General features: G+C 23.9%; 6 protein-coding genes across 6 annotated transcripts; 3 read left to right on the top strand and 3 right to left on the bottom strand. All coding sequences in view use genetic code 6, as the record gives it.

Annotated features, from left to right (window-relative positions):
• Window positions 1–1463: 1463 nt before the first annotated feature.
• Window positions 1464–2767, top strand: TTHERM_00823930 (EF-hand protein; the record flags this gene model as incomplete). The annotated part of the gene is made up of 7 exons (XM_001031493.3): window positions 1464–1644; window positions 1706–1788; window positions 1843–1963; window positions 2124–2330; window positions 2382–2477; window positions 2538–2593; window positions 2663–2767. The coding sequence occupies 7 exons, from the start codon at window positions 1464–1466 to the stop codon at window positions 2765–2767; spliced, it is 849 nt and encodes a 282-aa protein (XP_001031493.1).
• Window positions 2768–3151: 384 nt separating this feature from the next.
• Window positions 3152–4650, top strand: TTHERM_00823920 (MORN motif protein; the record flags this gene model as incomplete). Its single annotated transcript, XM_001031492.3, has 3 exons — window positions 3152–3680; window positions 4050–4361; window positions 4412–4650. The coding sequence occupies exons 1-3, from the start codon at window positions 3245–3247 to the stop codon at window positions 4648–4650; spliced, it is 987 nt and encodes a 328-aa protein (XP_001031492.1). The 5' UTR covers window positions 3152–3244.
• Window positions 4651–5162: 512 nt separating this feature from the next.
• Window positions 5163–11531, top strand: TTHERM_00823910 (C2 domain protein; the record flags this gene model as incomplete). The annotated part of the gene is made up of 15 exons (XM_001031491.2): window positions 5163–5204; window positions 5257–5327; window positions 5474–5891; window positions 5977–6039; window positions 6090–6142; window positions 6252–6412; window positions 6472–6839; window positions 6897–7063; window positions 7147–8056; window positions 8114–8566; window positions 8630–10088; window positions 10144–10388; window positions 10549–10866; window positions 10972–11060; window positions 11117–11531. 15 exons carry the CDS (start codon window positions 5163–5165, stop codon window positions 11529–11531), a joined length of 5232 nt encoding a protein of 1743 aa, XP_001031491.2.
• A 450-nt stretch (window positions 11532–11981) lies between these two features.
• Window positions 11982–14284, bottom strand: TTHERM_00823900 (PB1 domain protein; the record flags this gene model as incomplete). Its single annotated transcript, XM_001031490.2, has 2 exons — window positions 11982–13976; window positions 14141–14284. 2 exons carry the CDS (start codon window positions 14282–14284, stop codon window positions 11982–11984), a joined length of 2139 nt encoding a protein of 712 aa, XP_001031490.2.
• A 1515-nt stretch (window positions 14285–15799) lies between these two features.
• On the bottom strand, window positions 15800–17706 carry TTHERM_00823890 (Serine/Threonine kinase domain protein; the record flags this gene model as incomplete). The annotated part of the gene is made up of 6 exons (XM_001031489.2): window positions 15800–15826; window positions 15899–15999; window positions 16100–16175; window positions 16234–16565; window positions 16618–17493; window positions 17538–17706. The coding sequence occupies 6 exons, from the start codon at window positions 17704–17706 to the stop codon at window positions 15800–15802; spliced, it is 1581 nt and encodes a 526-aa protein (XP_001031489.2).
• A 1038-nt stretch (window positions 17707–18744) lies between these two features.
• On the bottom strand, window positions 18745–22184 carry TTHERM_00823880 (Serine/Threonine kinase domain protein; the record flags this gene model as incomplete). The annotated part of the gene is made up of 2 exons (XM_001031488.2): window positions 18745–19972; window positions 20506–22184. 2 exons carry the CDS (start codon window positions 22182–22184, stop codon window positions 18745–18747), a joined length of 2907 nt encoding a protein of 968 aa, XP_001031488.2.
• Window positions 22185–23563: the final 1379 nt, after the last annotated feature.

Genomic DNA, 23563 nt, shown 5'->3' with positions numbered 1-23563 from the left:
ATAAAAGAGCGATTCTGGATAAAATTTATTTTAAAATGAAATAAGCTTTCAGATTTTGTTATACAAAACTAAAATAGATAAACAAGGTGTTTTCTTGATTGAAAAAAAATAAATTTATTTGTGGTTTAATATGCGATGCAAAGGTAAATCTATTATATAAAATATTAAAAACTATTATATACTATTTGTCAATCCTCTTTTAGTCTGTTTAGCGAATAAAAAATATTTATATTTTTTCTATATCATATTTTAGTTCTTCAGCTTTGTTACTCAAAAAAATTGATTAATCAAATAAGCTAAATAAGCCTTCAGAATTAAAAAGTTTTAGAATAAAAAAAACTTCTAGAAAAAATGGTAAGCAAGACATTTAAATTATGGAATTACAGAATAATATTTTTTTCCTTATATAAGAATTTGTAACAAAATAAAGTAAAATGTTCAATATGATAAAATAACTCATTTTTTATAAATCAAAAAGCAATTTTTAAAAATAAAAGGACTTATTTTTTAATAATAAATGGTGGCTTAAAATAAAAAGATAAAAATAATAAAAGAGATATTTTAATATTTTAACAATAAACTGCTATGAAAATACTTTAATATGTAAAAATCAAAAGAGTATTTAACATTATGAGCTATTACTTTTAAAAACTGAAAAAATAAATAAATAGCACATATTAATGAATATAAGCTAATTATATTTTAAAAAGAATATAATAGTTAACTAACATTTTCTAAAATTTTACTTGGTATTTAAATTTTTTTTACAATATTTTAACAAAATGAAAAAATTATTTGTCAAATATTTTAAGTATTAGTATAATATCTTTACTTTAATTTTTGATAAAAAATATTTTTAGTATTAAGAGACCTTTAATGTAGAAATAGTATTTATTACACAAAAATTTAAAATAGGTTTATTTTAATTCTTTTATTTATTTCGATACATATTTTGATATTTTATAAATAAATTTTTATTTTTAATTTAGAAAATATTGTTATAAAATTTTGTTTTCTATAAAATTATTTAATATTTCTGATGTAAATTTAAAATATTTATAATTTAGGCTTATATTTACATATTAATTTGTTTTATATTTAATAAGTTTTGTTAATTTTTTAATAATTTTGGTTAGATTTTTATCACAAATTACTTTTACTTCATTTAACTCTTAAAATAGAATAGGGTTCCTAATTTTTAAAATATGATAAATATTGCATTTTTGAAATAGAATGATTAATTAAAAATTATTTAAAACATTTTAATAATTATGCTGCTTATTTTTAAAATTATTAAAATTTTTATTAAAAAATAATTTAAGATAAAGAAACATTCAGTAATATATATTATTATTAGTAGGATTGTATTCTTCTATTAATTTAAGAATTAATTTCTGATTTTATTAAATAATACATACTACAAATAATTTTTTACTATAACTTATCACTAAAGACATTATAAAATGAATAGTAGCTAATCTGAAAGCTAATTTATAAAAGAAAAATTGTAAATAAGTAATGAGGAACTTGATGATAATGAAAGCGAAAATGATTAAGATTAAGATGATGAAAATAAAGATCAAGAAGAAGAAAATCTTAAAGATATAGTAAATCCAGAAATCAAATAGCTGATCAAAGAAAGAGGTGATATTTCATTGAGAATATAAAGATTTAGTTTGTGAAAATTGAAATTTTTTAATTTTAGGATTAAATATGGTGTCTTATGAGGATTTGATAGTTGAGAAAAAAGAAAGAGAAAAGGAATTAAATGAAAATAGATAAAAATTAGTAAGTAACATTTTCATTTTTTATAACTATAATATATGGATTAATATTAAATAGAAAGAAAGTTAAACACGTTAATGGCTGATAAAACATAAAAAGAGAGAGTTTATAGATTTTGATGATAAAGAAAGATCAAAACTTAAGTAGTATTTTAGGTCTTTGGATGGAGATGGGTCAGGTAAATAAATATTCTAAACTTAAAAAAATGTTAATTGTATTTATTCTTTCTTGTAAGTGCTAAATAATATTAAAATAGTTTTTGAAATCTTAAAAGGCTAATTACAATCACATACAACTTATTTGTTCTTCAAAATTATTTTAATATTTTTTTTTAAAAGGAAGTATTGGTTTGAGAGAATTAGAAGACCCATTAATTTCCCTTGGTATAGCAGAATCAAAAGAAGATGTGAAAAAGATTATGGATTAAGTGGACAAGGATCACTCAAACGAAATCGAATTTTAAGAATTTTTAGACATTATTAAAGCTAAAGAAAAAGGAAATGGCAGATCACAAAAGAATACAGCCATTATTAACTTTTTTAAAGGTAGATTATAAAAATCTATTTTAAGATAATTAATCTATTATTTTTCTATAGATATGATTAATGGTTAGTTAGGTGATGGAGATATTTAAACAAAAAACTTGCCATTTCAGTTAATTATTTCAACAATTCGTAGAAAAAAGCTTTTAGGTAATTAAAACTTAATTTGAAATTTTTGTGAAAATGTAATATCATGAATAATTAAATTAGATGCTATTATGAGTACAAATTAAGAGAAAAAGAAAGAGGGTGAGAAGGTTATGAAGGTATTTATTTATTTATTTGTTTTGTTTTTATTAATAATAATATTAAATTATATTTAAATATTTATAAAGGCCTATGGTAAATTACTAGCAATAAATAATGCTCCTAAGTAATCTAATAAATAAAATGATTCAAAATAGCCGAGCTAAAGAAGCTCTTTTTCAAATAAAAAATGAATAAGAAAACTGCTAATTAGCTAGCTAGTAAGTTAGTTAATCTATGGTAGAGCTAAACAATTTTAAAAATAAATGATAGAAAATAAATGTAGTTTTAAGAGTTAGAGTTTGTTGATTTGTTTAATTTATTTATTTATTTATATTTGACTTTATAGTTATTATAAAATGTTTACTAAAATTATAAATTTTAGAAATTAATTAAAATGTAATAGAATTAATTTAAGGTCATTTTTATAATATAAATAAAAAGTAAATAAATGCATTTAAAATTAGCATATTTACATTCTTATGGGAGAATAAGTGTTGTTTATATTATTTCTACCCATAAATTTATCATAAATAATTAATACGTAAATATTTTATATCTTTTTATTCATTTAATTATTTAATTTGTGCATAAAATTCAAATCAAGGACTTTAAAAGCGTTAAACTTATTTATTTCATAATTTTTATAAGCTCATAGGTATTTACATAACATGGGGCAATGTTGTTCAAATTTAAGTCTTGATGGTTTAAGTGAGAAAACCGATTTATAGAAGGTTTAAATATATGGACCTCTTAATTGTGAAATTTTGCAAGAATAAGATGCTTAATAATTATTTCAAAATGAAGTGAGAACATAAGTTGATTTAAAGGATTTAAGGTAGTAATATTTAATTGAAGAAAATGATAATATCGAGGAATAACGAGTAGCTTTACCTTATATAAAATTATTGACAAAAGATGTAATATATAAAGGATAATGGAAAAACAAATAAATGGATGGATATGGATAGATGCTACATATTCCTTCTAAAACCTATTATTGCGGAAAATTTTAATAAGGAGAGTTATAAGGAAGAGGTTTTATGATTTATTCAAATGGTGACATATATGAGGGGAGTTTCAAAAATAATACTGCACATGAATATGGTAATAATATTTTTATTTTACTCATCTTTTCATCAAAAAAACCAAATATATATATTTATATAATAAGTAATTAAATCAAGTATTATACATACATAGATTATGAGATAAATATCCTTTGATTATGAGTTAAGTTAGAATGAAAAAAATATTTTCAAAATATAATTGTTAATTTCATTAATATCTTAAGTTCAACTTACTTGTTTATAAACAAAAATTTTTTTTTTTTTTTAAAAACCTTTTACAATTCTGAATGAAGCTTTTAATTATTTTGAAAATATTTATAAAATGCTCATTGATAGTTTTATTGAAAATTTAATTTTTAAATTTATCTAATTCACTTTAAGTTAAAGCTTTTTTTACAATTTTAAGGAGTATTTAAAACTATTGATGGATAAACATACAAAGGCTAATGGTAAAATGGCGAAAAACATGGAAAAGGCGATTATTAAGATAAATACTATTAATATATTGGGAATTTTTGTAGAGGATGTAAATAAGGAGAAGGAGTTTTAGAATTTTATGATACTTTCAGATACAAAGGTTAATTTTAGAACAATAAGTTTTAAGGGTAAGGAGAGCTTGAATATTTAGATGGGTCTAGAAGAAAATATATTGGAGAATATTAAGATAATAAAAAGAGTGGACAAGGACATTTTATATGGCCCTTGTATGAGTACAAAGGTATACAAAAATAATTCATTTCTAATAAAAATATTTCTTATTTTATATAGGATAATATTAAGATGATCTAAGAAACGGTTAAGGAGATATAATTTTTAATGAAGGTATAAAAGTTTCTGGAATATTTGTGAATGGGAAGTTGCATGACAGCTAAGCTAAAATTATTATAGGAGACAGAGAGATATAAGCCTAATTTATTGATGGAAATATTGTTTCTTAAAATGATGAATTACCTGATTAAATAAAAACACTATTTAGTCTACATGATTTTGATGAGGATATAAATTGATATTAATATTTACTAATAAAAAATATATGCAATAAATGAGCATAACCATACACTTATTTATAATTTAATAAAAAATATATATTTGCATATTAATTCATGTTTAAAGATTTCTTAAATTAATGAATGAATGGCACAAAGTTAAATACTATGTCTCTTTATATAAATTTTTTATTAAAAAAGATAAGCAGTTTAATAGAAATTAGCATAAACAAACTCTAACTAGCCAAGTCGTTTTGAAATTTTTCATTTACATAAAATATACATTTCATAAATAATCAGATTGATATATTGATAGATAGATAGATATTTTAATCAATTAATAAATTAATAGATCTCTTCAATAATTTATTTTTGAAATCAAATAAAAGATACCCAAAACGAAACTTTGAAAAATAATAAATTAAGTAATAATTAAATTAATCAATTTATTTGCTGATATTTGATTTTAATCGCAAGAAATTATTTGATTATTTTTAGTTGTTTTAAGAAATTTAAATAAAGTTTTAAGATAAATGGCTACAAAAAAAAAATTATCTCCTTAGGAAGAAATAAAGGTAGATTTTACAAAGCAAATAAAATAGTATAAAGATCAGTATTTTATAAAAGAGTTATAGTTTAAAAGAAGGAGATTATAGCATAACAGTTAAAGTTCTTGAAGCTAATGACCTTATTCCAAAGTAACTTTCAACATTCAATATCTATTTCACATTAGATAATTAACATTACATGTTTGGCACAAATTAAATTGGTTGGCCATAATTACAAAAATACTCAAAAAAATGCAAATTCCAATAAAAAATATTATTTTTTAAATTACTCAAAGAGGAAAAGGGTTCTTAGGATTTGGAGCTACTTAGGTAGTTACATCTTAAGTAATGGTGGAGGTCTTAGACAAAAAGAAGAAATCTAAAATTATTAAAAACTAGGCTAACCCTGTTTATAACTAGGGATGGACATTTTATTTCAAATCATTAAAAATGGAATAATTGCAAGATATTACTATTAAAATAACAGTATTGGATAAATCAAGTCATTTTGTTACTCACATAATTGGGTCATATGAAATCGATTTGACTTCCGTTTACTTTTAATTAGGCCATGAATACTTTCACACTTGGCTTACGCTTACAGATCCCACTGATGAGGTTGAAGGTCCCACAGGATATCTATATGTTAACTTGAGTGTCTTAGGACCCGGAGATGAGCCTGTATTGCATGATATAGAAAATGCAAAAAAAGCTGTAAATTGAATAAATAAATACTTATTTAAAATTATAGAAAGTTTACTGAATATAGAAATTATATTTATTAAATTGATTGAAATAGGGCAGTGGAAAGGAAAAATCATTGGTACCATAAAAGGTTGTACAAACAGGACACTTAATAGAAGTACATTTTGAATAATTTAGCATCTTTAAAATAATTAAAAATATAATTAGATTAATATATACAGGGCTGAGAATTTACCATGTCTCGATAACAGCTTAGAGTCGTAAAATATACATTGAATTTATGTTTCTCAATATGATAAATGTTATTATAAAATACTGAATAAAACATTCATAAATAGCTTAAAAAATTATAAAATATTTAAATAACAGAATAGATGCATATGTAATAGCAAAATTTGGCGGTTATATGGCTTAAACTCATGTAGTTAAATCAAGAAATCCAGAATGGAACGAATGTATTAAGCTTTAATGTATGTTGCCTTGCTAATCAAAATAAATCACTATACAGGTTTATGATAAGGATATTGGGTGTAAATTAATTTTATTTTTAAAAGTAAAACAATTAAACTAAATTAAATTAAAATAAAAGCTGATGATGATTTAGTAGGCTAACTGAAAATTAACTTAGCTGACATTATGTACAAAAAACATCAACCAAGATGGGGAAACCTATATGGATCACCCATAACAGCTTAAGGCAAAGATGCAGATTTAATGAATTTTTATGGATAAACTATGGGGTCTCACTACAGAGGTAGGTTATTATATTCTTGTTCCAGTTACAATAAAAAAGATCCTCGTACTAGCACTAAGCTTCTTTAATTTTCTTTCCCTCATAACCCAATTCCATAGACCAAGATGAGATCTTACTATTTATGGATAGACATTCTTGAAGGGAATGAAATTCCAGATAAAAAAGGCGATATGATTGTGCACGTTAACATTGGCCCATACTTAGTAAGTTTTTTAAGGCTTTTATCAAGTTGAATATTAAACATTTTTTTAAACTTAAAGCTCTATTCTTAATCTAAAATTAACATTAATGGGCAAGTTAACTGGTTTGAAAGTTTAGAAGAGAGAAAGGTTATATTCCCTGAAGATGTTGAATAAATTCCAGATCTTATTTTTTATGTAACTGACGAAAATAGTGAAGATCGTAGAATGAGTTTTAATAGGATTAAGTAATATTTATATATTTTTTGATGTTTTTATTTTCTACAAATATTTTAAGATAAGTTAATAATTATTCCAATTTTTATATTAGAGCAAGCAAAATTCTTAGAACTTAATAAAATTTTGATCCAGATGTAGACCACGAAACTCTGTTAGTGGAATTAAAAGAAGACAGATCACTAGATTTAGTAAAAGACGATGAATTTCCCGGGTTTTTGATAATAAAAGCTTCTTTGTTGAAGTTTAGACCACAAAAAGAGCGTAAGTTCTTTACAGCAGAACATTAGCGTCAATTATTAGCTGATATGAATGAGTATTAGTTACGTGTATAACTTTATTAAGCTAGAGGATTACCTCCTGCTGACGAAACTGGAGGATGTGATCCTTTTATCAAAGTGAAATGTGCAGGTTCTGTGGGAACATCTAAAGTCAAACAAAAAACCTTAAATCCAGGATGGTTTTAGAATATTAATTTAGATAGAGTTGTTCTTCCTTCCATGGAAAGCCTTATGAAAACTAAATATCCTACTAAAGGTATGTTCCTGACGGTATATGACTGTGATGAAAATAGATTGGTTGGTTAGCCAAAAGAGAATTTGTTAACAAAAATAGAAAATTTCAACTTTAAAAAGCAAATTAATAATTTGTATAGTAAAATAATGAATAAACCTGGAGATGATGGAGTGGATAATATGGAAATAGAAGACTAAAAAGCACTCAATAAGAGTTTAGTAAAGACAAAGATGAATAGTACTCCTGAGTCAACTCCTTTAGATGCCTAAGCAGGTGAGAATTTAGAACTGAATGACTCTGGTATTATTATTAACGATCCAGATAAAGTAGAGAAAGATTTATTAGGGCGTATATGGATTCCTTTAGAAGCAACTCATGTTAAATTTAAAATTAAAAATAATTAAACCCCTTAAGATAATCCTCAATTATTTGATATTTTATATCGTAGACCAAAATGGTATCCAGTCAAATATGACGCAAATGGCTAAGTAATATTGAATTAAATAATTAAAAAATATTTATATTTTAACTTATTTCTATAAAAGTATACTGGCTAAGTTTTGTTGAGTTATACATTAATTCCTAATTTATACAGCGATGTGATAAAATAAAAACCTAATCTATTTCCTAAATTTGAGGTTAAAAAAATAAGTTTCTTTTTAATAGGTGTGAGAGAAATAGATGAGGAAATATTAGGAATGAAACTAAGAAAAATATAAGCAAGTTTAGATGTATCTGGAGATTCATAAGAATAATTTAAGACAGGAGAAATGAAAGTTATTAATAGTGGTGGTAATATTAACTAGTATGTCGAGTTTTAAATAAAAGTCCCACTCAATAAGTCTTTTGATCCAGTCGTTGACATATTCTTATGGGATTGTTCACGCTCTGAGCCTTATACATTTTTAGGATATGGATCACTTCCTTTCAAAGACATTCCTTATCTTAAATATAACAAGAATCAATAAGAAAACTTTGATATTGAAAGCGAGATGAGTGTAATTAATTTATTAACAAAAATATTTTTTTATTAAAAAATTTGTAAAATAATTTATTTTTAGTTAGTTGACTGTTTAAGGGAAGTTATCTTATTAGAGAAAAAAATGGGTAGTAAGTTAGATTTAAAGGACAAAAAAGATTAGGATGAACCAAAAGAAGAAAGAAAAATTTATAAAAAAAAAGAAAATCCTAACAGTCAAAGTTAAAACAAAATAGAATAATCTAACAATGCTGAAAATCAATTAGCTCAGAATGATAGTAAATTCATTTAAGAAGGATTGAATGCTAAGATTGGATCGAATTAGGTTAACTTAGACAGCTAATAAGTTTAAAAGAAAGATGTTTAAGAAGAAGTAGATGATATTATAGATGAGCCAAATGTTCAGTAAAGAAATTAACTCGATTAAATTTATGAAGAAGCAGACATTGAAATCACTGATGTCAAAGAAAAGCAATTTGATAATAATGAAATTAATGTAGTACCAGCTTATGAAAAATAAAATTCATAATAGTAGCCCTTGATTACAAACTTGCCTACAAGACCTCTTGATTTATAAAATATGAATAAAACAAATATTATTGATATTAAAGATCCTTCTTCAATTTAGCAAAATGATTTTATAACTAATCCTCCTGTTATTTAAACTATGAATACATAAGTTAGCTAGAAAGATGAAAACGCTAAACTAAACTAGAAATAATTGAAGTCATAACAAACAAATGGTTAATAAGATACGAATAATAAATTGGCTCCTTCTAATACTATGAGAGATAAAAAAAAATTAGATAACTCACAACTAACAAACGAACACCATGATAACCTAGAAGAACCCGAAGGAGATAAAGATTAAGGTTAAGATGATTAAGCTGAAAATAAATAAACAGCTAAACCTCAACAAAAAGTGAAATATGTTTAAAAATCAGAAATTTCTACTTTCGACCCTCCTTAGAGTTTATCTTTCTCAGTAAAAACTAAATCAAAGAGATCACTTCACTTCGATGATATACCAAAAGAAGGAAAATATGTTGGAGAAGAGTAGGAAGAAGAAAATAAGGGATTAATTTCTGGAAAAATTCTTGGTTTATTTAAGAAAAAAGGAGGAATTAAAATTATAGAATATGAAGACTATGATACTGACGAAGATGAAGACTTAGATATTACTCCAGAGTGGAAGAAAAACAGAGAGATTTTCTTGTCAGAATTTGAAGATAAACACAAACCCTCAAGAAAATTAACTTGCATTCCAATTATGAGAGGCTAATCGAGAGGAGTTAAAAAGGATATGTTTTCCTTCGATAAACCAGAAGCACCAAGCTAATTTGCTATGTTAAAATGCCTTTTCTTAGATCAAAACAACTAAAATTTCTTAAAGAAAGTTGAAGAACTTAAAAAATTACTCAAAGAAAGAGACTACTTCATAAGAATTTATGTCACAAGAGGTAAAAATATAGGTGGTGAAGGTTTTTCACCTGACTCTTATTTGAAGCTGAAGCTTGGAGAAAAAGTAGTTGACCTAAAGAGTAAAGATTTTTGTCAAATATAAATATATATTTAAATAAATTAAAAAAATAACAGGTAAGACATTACAATAAGATACAAACAACCCTGATTATTATATTTCTTACGACTTCGAATGCAAGCTTCCAGGAAGTGCTGTATTAGAAGTATAGATTTGGAATGATGTCATTGGCTCAGATGAAATGATTGGTAAAACTGTTATTGATATGGAAAATCGTCTTTTCACAGGTAAGTGGCTTTAATACCAAAGAAAGCCATTCGAAAATAGAAATATTTTCCCAGAAGATGAATCCGTTTCAAAGGTAATTTATTCATTTATCTTCATTGAAAAATATCTTTTAAGCTTCAAATCAATACAGTATTTAAATCTCTAAATTATTTATTTAAACAATTATCTTTGTCAGTTTTTTAATTTATTTATTTTATTGGCTGAATTTATTGATAATGATTAATTTTAATTAGGGTAATTTGGAAATGTGGGTAGAACTTATTCCAAAATCTCTCATAAAATAAATGCCTCCTTTACCTATTACTAAGCCTCCTAAATATGAATTTGAAATAAGAGTAATTGTTTGGGAAACAAAAGACTGCGTTTTTAAAGATGAAGCTGAGAAATGTAATGATGTGTATGTACGTATAGGTTTATAGAATAAACCAGATGAATATTAAGACACAGATGTTCATTGGAGATGTAGATCAAATGGATTCTTTAATTGGAGAATGAAATTCCGCTAATCTTATCCTTTGAACAATGATGAGTATGGTGGAGATAAGTTATTTGTAAATAAAATACTTTTTAATCTTTAACAAATTAGTTTATGATATGAAATTTCAGATTGCACTATCGAATTATTTTATTGAATTTTTATTTTTTTAATTAAATAGGTACAATTACTTGATAAAGATATAATTGCTTCTGATGATATAATTGGAAGCTGTACTGTAGATTTGAATTAGCACAAACTTATCGATAAGTAAATGATTTGAATTAGTAGAATAATTTAAAATAGATTTTTAAAAAAATATATAGATGTTTAAAGAGACAAAAAGCTGTTTAATTATAAATGAGAGAATTAAATAGAAAAGCAAAAATAACAGATAAAATTTGGTACTAAGTTTACAATCCTTTAGTAAGAGACAAAGCTAATAAGCCCATCATTTAAGGTTAAGTTTGCCTAAGTGTAGAAATAATGCCTGTTAATGTTTCAGAAGAAAAGAAAAATGGTTTAGGAAGAGATTCACCTAATAATTTCCCTCCATTAGATGAACCTCCTGGAAGAATGAAATTTGATATTTTGCATCCCCTTGAATTCATTAAGACTATTGTTGGCCCTGATCTGTATAAAAAATGCTGTGGAGTTTTTATATTTGTTTTTTGCTTTGTGATATGCTTCGGATTGGGTTGGGTTTTAATTTCTCAAGTTATAGCTAATGCAATTATTTGAATATTTAAAAGTTTTCTTTACTTGTAATATATGTTATATTATTATGGTTATAAAATTAAGATGCAATTATGTTTTTGTGATGGATAATCAATTAGATTCTAAACTAACAATAAAAAACTAGATAATATTGAAGATTGTATATAATTAGTTATAAATTTAATAGTAACTTAAATATATTTATAATATATTACATATGTTTTATATAAAGTATTTTAAAATGAATTAAGTTTCATTATTGGAAGATAGATAGCTAAGTATAGAAAGATAGATCGAAAGATAGAGTAGCGTATTTAAAGTATTTGAAGATCATTAGAACATTCAAATAAAATTAAATGTATTAAGCTATTTAGTTTACAGATAAGAGCTCTCTATACACCATTTTGAAGATAGAAATAAAAAATTTGTTTCATGTATCCTCAAACATTAGTTTAGATTAGATATTTTTTTACATCAGGCATTCTAGATAAGTGAGCATGATATTTTCTTCGTCATAATGATTTTAGGCAAATTTGATTCCAAATCAGAGTCATCTTCTACTTCGTTTATTATTTCTTAAGAAGAGTTGTTAATAGATTTTATATTATTGTCATTAGAATATTTTGGTGAGACAACACTATCTATTTTATTCTCAGTATTATTTTCGTTTAACTCAAAATGATTTGCTTTGATTAATTAAAGCATAGATTTAGCATCATTTTACTAGCTTTATTTGAAACTTTTGAGTGGAGAGACTAGCTGGACTATTGTATCTTCAAAAACTTGCTTTTAATTATTTTATTATGTTTTAATTGACTCTAGCCCATTATCTTAAAATTAATTATTACTCACAATATCTTCTTCTTTTTTTTCTTCTTCTATTAAGTCTATAAATTTAGATTTCACTCTTTGATGCTTGCTCTTAAGAATTATTTGTTCGTTTATTAGAGAGTCAAACCCCTACAGAGTTGATGAATCACTATCATCATCTTTGTATTAATCTGGCAGACAATACTACTAAACTTGTTTGTCAAGGAGAAGGTATAATTCATATGCACTAATTGTTTTGTTTTTTGTGCTTCTGTTAAAACTATTTTGCACAATTTTACTATCTTAATTGTTATCTATTTCAATAGCTCCTTATGTTTAATATTTTTATGCGTTTTATTAATTAATTGACTAGAAAAGATGATGGATACTTCTAAAGTTTTATTCAAATTACTAATTAATTTACTGTTCTGATATTTTCTAAGTTTTTAATAGTGTGTTTTCTATGTTACTTATTGTCTATTCTTGTTCTTGTATTATTTCCAATATCCTTTCAGAGTTAGTATTTTTTCTTTTTAAATATCTAGATTGAAAGCCTTCAGTTGTATTGTAAATAGACTCAGATAAGTTATTTTAGATAGAAGTATTATTTAAATTGTTGCTCTGTGAACTTGTATTAGAATTATAATTAGAGTTGCTATCAGCTTGCTTAATAGCTCTGTAATTGATGCTTATGTTTTTTTCTTGCATCTCTGAGATATCATCAGGTAGAGTTTTAGCTGAATTTATTCTATCTAAATTTTTTTAAGAATCATCGCCACCTAACTTCTTTTTTAAAAGACTTTTAGGAGAAAGAGGACTAGATAATTCTTTATTCACTATTTAAGTGAGATTATTTTTAATAGTGTTTTTTTTCTTTTCAAAAAGGTCTTCAGAGTATTTGCGAAAAGGACGTCTGTAATTTTCTGGTAGATCTAATTGCTTAGTTAGTTGTTCATCAATAACTTCTTTAATATTTTAAACAACTAAGTCTGATATCTGTTATAAATTTGTTTGAATTGAGTATTCTATTTCTTCTTCAGTTTTTTATTATTATTCTTTTGCATCATACTCCTACTCCATCAATTCAGATTCGTTTTGTTTTAATTCATAGAGTCTGTCATTTGCTGTTTACCCTTTAGATAAAGGATCATTAATAAAATCTCTAATTATCCCTTTAATTTCCTCAAAAACTTAGCTCTTATTAATAGCCTTTGAAAGGATCGTTTTAAATTGCTCCTAAGTTTCTACTTGAATCAAAGCATTTTTTTAAGGGTTTTTTTGTTGCATTTAAATATCTGTAGACAAACTAGGTTGTTGATTTTAAATTTCCTTTTGAATACTGTTTAGTGAACTCGTAGGTTGATCAGAATGATCAATTACATTTTTTTATTCAGTTAATTAATCTTTCTATGTTTCTTCTTATGTTAGAATTTTTTTTTTTGCTTTTAAACCTACAGACTCTTTGCGCTTATTTTATATTTTAGAATTGGCAGACTTTTAATCAATTAGTGAGGTATATAAAGCATCTTGATCGTTTTCAACTACTCCTGAATAAAATACAAAAAATTTTATAAATTTTTTAATCAGCCTTTTATTAATTGTTTCCAGTAGCTATTCATTAGTTTTAATTTCTATCTCCTCAGACTATCCCTCTTCGTCCTAAAATATTTTATTAATAAAACCAATAAATATATTAGAATCTCGATTAGCTGGAAAATAAATCATAATTTTCACAAATATGAAATGATTTTAGCATGTGAATATTTATTTGTTCTTTATCTATAACTAGATATTATGAGCTAAAATAATAATCTGGTAATTACTTTGTAAACTAGCCTAATTTAATTTGAATCTTCTAGTTTGAATATTTGATGCAATATCTCACAGATCTTTTACCAAGTTATCTCCTCTTTAGTAATCAATATCTTTTTTATATTGTCTTTGTATTAAAGCTTTATGAAAACCATTTCCTATTTTTTTAATCACTAATAAATAAATAGACAGACTGATTAGTCAATCAAGTCTAACTTTTTTAATTGCCTACTATTTATTAAAATCAATTAAATTATTATTCTATTTTCTTAGAGTTGCTCTTTAAAATAAACTATTTTGATTTTTTTTTCATTTTAATTAAAAATTTTCAGCACTAAATTTATCATAACATTTAATCATTAATTCATGCATATGTATGTAAGACTGACTGACTGACTGACTGATTACCTTTAAATTAAAAGATCATATTTGAATTATTTTTGATCAAATAATTTATTAATTAATTACACTGAAAGACACAATAATTCAAAAGAACAAAGAAGACTCTATAAATAATAAATATAAATTATTTTAAATAATTTTGATGAATAAACACAATAAAATGATACATAAATTATTTTAAGACTTCATATACACAACATATTTATATAAAACTTTGTTACTATTTTAATCATTAATTAAACTTAGTATCATTTAAACATAAATCATTATTTGATAATATCAGAGAGAGTGAGTTATATCCAAGAGCTTTAATCGGTTCTTGTATTTGAAAGAAATTAAATGTTAGTTAGTAATTTAAAAGGAGTAATCTTGATTTACTTTTTAAAGTCATTCTAAAGGTTTACTATACGTTCATTCAATTATTTTTCTAGTAAATAAAATCTATCTAATACCTAAAATAAATTTTATGTTAAATTGAATTTCTAATAAATGGTTTTATCAAGCTTTTTAATTTATATAAATGATTATTTAGTATTTTTTTATTTATTTACAACGAATTATTTTATTTTATTATTCAAAAATTAGAAAAATCAATTCTTAAATAATGATATAGTGGAACTATTATTTAAACTACATTAAAAAATTAAGATTTCATTTGTTATTTTCGTCATATAAAATAAATTTAACTCGCTTAGAATGTTTAAACTAATATATTATTTCATTATCTTCAGGTTTCGCTACTTACTTGTCTTAGACTATTTTTGAGAATTTATTGATGTATTTATAATTAATTAATTCATTTCTTAAATTTTCATATTTTTTACAATACTGTAAAATTTCGAACTTTTTTTTTAATTTGTTTTCAAGCAAAAAAAGATCATTGCTTTCTTCTTCTGATGAAAATAATTAATTGATATTTAATCCATTTTTTTTTAATTCAGAGTAAAACATATTTTTTTTATAACCGAGTGAAAGTCTCAACAGATAAAACATCACATATACATTAATATCTCTTTCATCATTGATAACTTACCAGTCTTTACAGTTTAAGTTAAAAGTATCCTCACTTTTTTCATTATTATTTTTATCTTCTATATTTAATATTTTAATAGCCAATCTTATGAAATTCTCATCAAAATTTTGATATTCATTTCTATCTAAATCATTATTTAAAATATTATTTCTATTTAAATCATTATTTAAAATATTATTTCTATTTAAATCATTATTTAAAATATTTTAATTTCCATTCTACTTTAAGCTGAAGTTCATGTCGTTTTCTTATAACTCTTTATCTAAACTATTTTAATGTATTAATTCGCTATTAAATTGTTCTATTTTTAGAGTTTACTAATCAAAATCATTACTTTAACAATATTAATATTTTTAATTATTCTCACAATATTCTTGTTATGTTGTCTGGAAAATATCAGTTTGTATGAAGCATTAGCTAGCTATTGCAGATTCACTTTAATTAGACTAATAAGTACTATTTCTAACTTCTTATATTGGATAAATGTTTTGTAAATTACAGGAGTTGACTATTCTATTAAGACTATTTTAATTACTTTATTCAAAATTGTCTAGTTCTTAATTATTTTTTCTGAGACTTTAATTTTTTTAGTAATTTTCTTCATTTTATCCCTTTTGTTTATTACAATAATAAATTAAAAAATAAACTTGAAATTATTTATCTATTTACATTGAAATTTTCTTCATGGTGTCTCTATAAAAAATTACATATTTGTTCATGGCTATTTAATAATTAATTTTAGTCTTGCTCTTCTTATGTATTTTAATTGCTGTTATTCGATAATAATTTAGAAAACACAAATTCAACATTTTCTAAATACATGTCTTAGCTTCTGTTTTATTTACTATTGCTCATAGATATTAATTTTGATTCATCATAAAAAATAGAATTGCTTGATTATTCTTTCTAGGATTCAGCTATTTAGTTCTAGCTATCATAGTTATTTTTAATTTCATTACTGTTATCAGGAGAATTTTCTACCAATTCAGATTCAACCTTTTCTACAAAATAACTTTAATAAAGATGTTTGATAAAAAGTTCTAACTATTTTACTTATAAACTATTTATTAAATTTGTTCTCAAATTGCTACTTTTCCCCATTTTTATGCATTTCTTCATCTTGGATTTCATAATAAATACTTTAGAAATAGTTTTGGTTTTTTAAAAAATCGTTTGTTGGTATCTTCAGAGATATATGTCTTTTCTCTTAAGGTAGAGTTTTTGTTAATTACAATATCGACTGTATCTCTAAAACAAGTTCTTCAGACTATATTCTGTTTTAAGGTTTAACATTGAGGCATTTTTAAATTAAATTGTTAACTCTTTCTAAAATATCGCTGTCTTCTATTTTTGTTAACCTCTATTTGTCATATGCCTAAAAGTTTTTAATTTAATTGTATATCATAGCTGCACTATGAGAACTAAAATACTATTTTTTTTCTATCAGCTCAAACAATATTGCTCCAAACGCCCAGATATCTGTTTCCTTAGTTTTATCACCCTCTTAATACGTCTCTGGACCCATGTAATTTGGAGTTCCTACTGTACTAGTAAAAATATCGCCCTCTTTACTCAACCCAAAATCTCCTATTTTTATATTATATTCAATCTTTTTGGTTTCATCATTTTTATGGCTGCTGACAAATATATTTTCCGGTTTTAAATCTCTATGGGTAATATTAAACCTATGTAAATCATTGATCCCACAAGCTATTTAATAACCAAATTCAATTGCAGTTTACCAATTAATCCAGAAAGTTAAAGAAAAGCTAAATAAATCGCACATATCACAAAACTCCATGATAATATACGAATCCTCCGAGTCCTCTTAGATTACTTCATATATTTCAATCAAATTTTTAGATTTAATTTCCATAATTTTCTTTGATATCTCTAATTCATTTTACTAGTACTTGTTCTTCCTTTATCCTTTAAAATAATTATTTTTACTGATAATACAATATAAACATTACCTTCAAATGTAAATGAGCTCACATACTTAACTGCAAATATTTTGCTATCTTCTTATCTCTCTGCCTTAAACACTACACTAATTGAACCATTACCTAATTACTAAGTTAACTTATAATTTCCCATTGAGCCAACTATAACCTTATTTAGCATTTAATTAACATTATTCATTGATTTATTTTTTATTCTACTAATTCTATTTAAGTCTGTTGATATCTTTTAATAACAAATACTTTATTTATCTAAAGATTTGCAAATAATTTTTCTTAAAGATGATCTACTCAGATTTTATCAAAGATAAGTTTTAACATGATATTTAGTAAAGGCTGTAACTTTATTTAAACAAAATAATTTTTTAATTTTAATAAAAACTATGGTATTTAACCAAGATATTACCTAGTTAATTCTGCCAAATAAAATAAATGAATAAAGAAGATCATGCTTTTATTTATTTCACATAAGCATTCTTAAATTCTTGAGATAAATAAAATTTTATAATTAGTATAAAAATAAAAATAAAACTTCATTATTTAATTCTCCTAAAAATAAATCATAATGGCTGTAAATTATCATAAAAATAAATAGCTTATTTCCTTAGGTTTTCAAGTAAAAGTATAAAAAGAAAAATCTAAATCAAAATTAAATTATTTTTTTATAGTGAAGAAGCAATAGTTAGCAAGTTGAATAGAATGATTTTAATATTTTCATGATATAGAAATATATATGTGTATTATTTAAACTAAAAAATAAAAATATATTTTTGATATATAAGGAATGAGTAATACATAATTGCAAATAAAATATTTTTGTTTATTTAATGTGTTATTTATTTATTATTTTACAGAAGAGATTGTTTTACTTTTTTGGTTAGTTAGTTAGTTATTTATTTGTTTATTTTTTTGTTAATTTTTGAAACCATTTTAATTTGGTTTTATTGGAATCAAAAAAGTTTGTGGATAAGATTTTTGGAATAGACGAAAGAAGAAGAGAGATTCAAAGTAACTTCAGAGAATTTAATCAATAAACAATTATATTATGAATAAAGATGACCCTGAAGTTTAAAAATATTTTATAATTTTAAACTAGCTAGCTAGCTAATGGTTGATTAATTGTTTTTTATAATTTATTGAAAATTTATTTTTAAATTTAGAAATAAAATTAATTGGCTAAGTTTATTATTTTGTTCATTTATTTTCAAAAACAATAATTTCATTCTTTTATTAGGATAGAAATTTGCCTCAGAGCTTCGTTTTTACTACAAAAATCAACCCATTTAACCAGAGATTCTATAGAAAATTACATCTATCCTGAGTTTGCTTGCTTTTTTAAGTTTTTGCTGTTTGCTAAGCTGGTACCAAGGCTAGGAGAAGATGTTTTCTAATGAGAGTTAAACATGAAATTGTTTTAATGATTAGTCAGCTAATTCTAATTTCCTACGTTATTTAAATTAGTATTTGCTTAAATTATATTTGAACTTCCAGCAGCATTAGGCTATTGAACTACTTAAAGTAAATTAGAATCACTCTTCTCAATTTTTTAGAAATAGATTAAAATTTACTCCATTTAGCTTTTTTCGAATACTTCTGAATGCCTTAAACACATAGCTATTCTCAAAGCAAGTTTAATTATTTTAAGTATTTGCTCTTAAGATCCATTGTCTTGTGAATATAAATTTTGCAATTTTTTAAATACTTGCATCAAGTTTTGCTAATATTTTTTCAGCAAGTCCTCTATATGTTTATTGTCTAATTATATTTTGTTTGGAATGCATTCCATCTCCTAAGGTATTTAATGATTTAAATCTACTTGAGCTTCATTTTGAAATAAATTAATTTTAGAAAGATTTTGCTAAGGTGCTAAAGTTGGTGAATTTTTTGATACAGCAGAAAATGAATAGGTATCTTAAATTTTATAAGGAATGTTTGTTTAGAGGGTGTGGTTATTTAAGGTTGGATTGTTTGTGCTGGCTTGGCTTATTTACTTTTGCTGCAATTTGAAAATATTGCCTTTTCTTGATTAATTATTTTCAGATTCGTCGATACTGTTCGCTTCTTAAAGCTAATTAAAAGAATTTCTTTTAAAGAAAAAATATTAATTTTCAATAGGATCTGCAATTTACTCTACGCCTTGATTTTTTAGTAGTGTCTGTGTAAAAAAGTATTAAATATAAATTCTATATAAGTCTTTTTGAAGTATTTCTTAGTATTTATCATGACATTGCTGAGTGAAGTATTTGGAAAAATCGCGTGAATCGATTTTTAAAAAGTTTTCTTTTTTTTCAATTTTTTAAAGAAGAGTCTTAGCAATATGAAATGCATTCTTCAATGAGTAATGTTCAGCTTTAATTAGCAGCTAGTAATCTATTATAGGAGTTTAATTAACAGTCTCTTGATAGATATTCCTTAGTATATGGATTGTTTGTTCTATGAATCTATACCTGTTTCAATACCAAAGAAAATCAATAAAAAGTAGAATTAAAAAAGGTGAATAAACTTTAAATTAGATTGATTTATTTCCAATTAATTCACGATTAAATCTGTAATCTATTACCATTTATTTATACTAAAAAACCATCATAATTAATTTTTTATTTGGACGATTAATTTTTTAACTAATTAAAGTAAATTAAAGTAATCATTAGAACAAATCAAAAGGCTTTTAATTAATGTATTTATTTATTACCAACTTAGTTAGATATATCAATAAAATTATAATTTCACTAGCTTTTTCTTGGTAAATTTTACATTTGTAAATACATTTCAAAATTTAATTTTTCATCAATCCTTTAAAAATTTATTCATAAATATTAAACATCAAAAAAACTTCTAATTCAAGATTGGTATATTCAAATAAGGCAAAGATTACAGATAATTTTGACAATCTAATTTTTACTCAAAACCACAAATTAAATGAAATTTTTTTCTGTGTTTTAACAAAACAATTTTCAAAATCTAAATATATAAATTTTACCTGTATATTTCTAAATCATAAAGAGATGAGATGTACTTTTTTTATTAATCCGCTTCTGGAAAAGAGAAAGGACGGGGAATAGAAAGTACACTAGAAAGAGAGTAAGAATCTAACATTTTCATGGCATTCTAGTCTTAATGAGGCTTAAATTAAAAATTCACCATTTTACATGCTTTTAAAGTAAAATATGGTATGCTGTTTGCTTCTTTGTGGTTAGAATCAAATTCCTCTATATTTTCAAAGTCTGTATCTGATTCAAAAAGATTATATTGAGGAGTTTTACAATGAGGAGAATTCGAATCATTTTTAGGAATGCCAATTTTTAAATTTTGCAACTATTTTCTTTTGCCAAAGCTGCTAAGCATTCCACCTCCCTCATTTTAAAAACTGTAAGGTTCTTCGATAGTAAATTTTTTCTTATGAACTTTATTTGTTTGGGGGCTATCGAGTTCTAAATTTATACTCATTGTGTTATTCATGCTTTGATTTTGGGGAATTTTATAGTTATTTTGTTATATTATATTTGATTAGTTTTTGACTAAATCTTAATTTGGTAATTCTTGATTTTCTTAATTTTCATTTGAAAGAGAACACTTCTTTGAGTGAACTTTTTTTACTTAAAGGGTGGGAGTTGATATCATAATGGATATATTTTCGTTAGACTTAAAATCATCAAACACTTCTCCAGAATACATGGAACGTGCTGATACACCAGGCAGACCATTTAAATTTAAAATTCCTCCATTTTATTTAAATGTAGGTGAAAACTATTACAAATTGATTGTGGGGAAGTTCTTTTCTTCATGAAAGTAAAATAAAATGGATTCACCCATGTCAAAGTTTTTAACTTTCAAGAATATTTCATGATTGCAAAGCTTCCAGAAGCTCATTCTGTTTTTACTTTAATAAGCAAAGAGGCCTTAAAATATTTCAGTGAGCATATTCATAGCCTACTGGTTTGTTTATAGAGTAGATGGTTTTTGTATTTCCTTTTCCTTAAGAAACAGATCTAAAGCGAATTATTTACTGTACGTATATTTTTTAATTTCATCAAAATCTTTGAATGGCCATGTGTTAAATATCATGAAAAACAGCAAAACTCCTAAGCCCCAAATATCACATAAATGACTGCCTTAATCAGAAGTACGCTCGTAATTCTCAGGAGCCATAAATTCTCTCATTTAATATTATTATTTTCCATTGTAAAGCATATATAGACCATAGTCAGTAATCTTTGGTTTGTTATTATGCATTAGTATATTTTGAGGTTTTAGGTTTCTGTGCTGAATATTATTTTTATGTAAAAATTTGAATCCATTTAAAATATGAGCAAATAATTCAATTGCTTTAAAACAGTCTAAGCGTTTTTCAGGTTGCTTAAGCATGTATTAGAGTAAGTTGCCTTGGTTGCAGTATTCCATCGATATAAATATATTAAACGGGTTTTAAAAAAATTCATAAATCCTAACCACATTATTATTTCCACCATAATCTAAATGTTCCATTTTTTGCATTAAATTATAAAAGCTCTCCATGCTTTCGAGCTAGTTTTTGTTGATCATCTTAATAGCATAATACTCTTTATCCTTCTTTGCTTGAAATACAGACCCTATATTTCCATTTCCTTTTGTAAGTAAAATTTCATATCCATTGATGCAAATATTGTCACTGCTTTCCATTATTGATTGATAGTTAAATAGTTTTTATTTTTTTTATAAAGTTATAGATTTATAATCTTTATTTAAATAATTAAACGAATTCTATTTATCTAGGTGATATTTAATGAAGCGAAATTTGCTATTTTTTAAGTTATCAGTATTTCTCGCCCTTGCTTTTGATACTTAAATCCTCTTCTACTTGTAAAAATATATATTTACAAATCTTCAGCTTTCTGACTATTAGTTAATTCAATGATTATTTATATTAAAAATTTAATTATATGGTTAATTTTAAGTTAATTAAGCAAGCTATTAAATATTCAGTATTTTTAAAAGAATTTTATTAAAATATTAGTTGCCATAAGCTAAAATTTAGGTAGCTCATCTAGCTTATACTCTCTTGCAAATCTTATTTCATTGCGATTTTTATGTACTACTTACTTAAAAAATGCTAGTTTACACTTCAAAAATTTAATGTTAATATTTTGTAACTAGTTGAAATTGTATAAGCAATAAATATAATATAATAAATTTAGTTAGTTTTTTTTCATTTGAATAACAGAAAGAAGCAAGAAGTTAAATTTAATTTCAGATAACTCTTTATTAAAATCGCCTTTTTTTATAAATATAAAAGCTTTGGTCACATAATAATTTGGGTTTTTTGGTAGTTTTAATTTATCTCTATTTTTAATTACTAAAATACTTAATGTAGAACTCTAACTATTCCAATTTTTAATTCAAGGAAGTGTATTTTTTAATTACTATTCTCAGAAAATCCTTTACATATTTTATTTTCCTATTTAAAAGGAATTTAAAACAATTCATTTATTTCTGTCTATTTCTTGTTTTGTCTATTATTTCTTAACAAATAAATAAATTTCCATCTTTTGCCAATTTTTCTTTTTGTTTATAACAAAACGAGTAAAAACTCATGTAACTTTAATAAGCATCTGCTTAATTCTAATAGAATATTAATACATTTAAAGTGTATAAAGTAATATCTTAAGTAAGTATTTTTTCAATGCTTTAACTATTTTAGAGGTTAAAAATTAAGATTACTTACTTACTTATTTTACTGATCCAGAAATTATTCTCTTTTTAATTTTATAAAGTAATCTACAAAAAAATAATAGCCCGCCGTGGGGCTCGAACCCACGACCACAAGATTAAGAGTCTTGCGCTCTACCGACTGAGCTAGGCGGGCAACACAATAATTTTTTAAGTAAAAATTTATATTTTTGTAAAATCTGTTATTCTCAAAAACTTATTTTTTCATATAAAAATCGCATAAAAATATTCCTTAATATGTTAAAAATTATAAACATTTTAAATTTTATTTATAATAAATATACATTTTACAACAATATTATTGATAGAGTTAAAATTAAGCAGCAATAAAA

Source organism: Tetrahymena thermophila, assembly GCF_000189635.1.
Source record: "Tetrahymena thermophila SB210 genomic scaffold scf_8254397, whole genome shotgun sequence".
NCBI classification, from domain to species: Eukaryota; Ciliophora; class Oligohymenophorea; order Hymenostomatida; family Tetrahymenidae; genus Tetrahymena; species Tetrahymena thermophila.
This window is presented reverse-complemented; position numbering and strand designations above follow the sequence as displayed.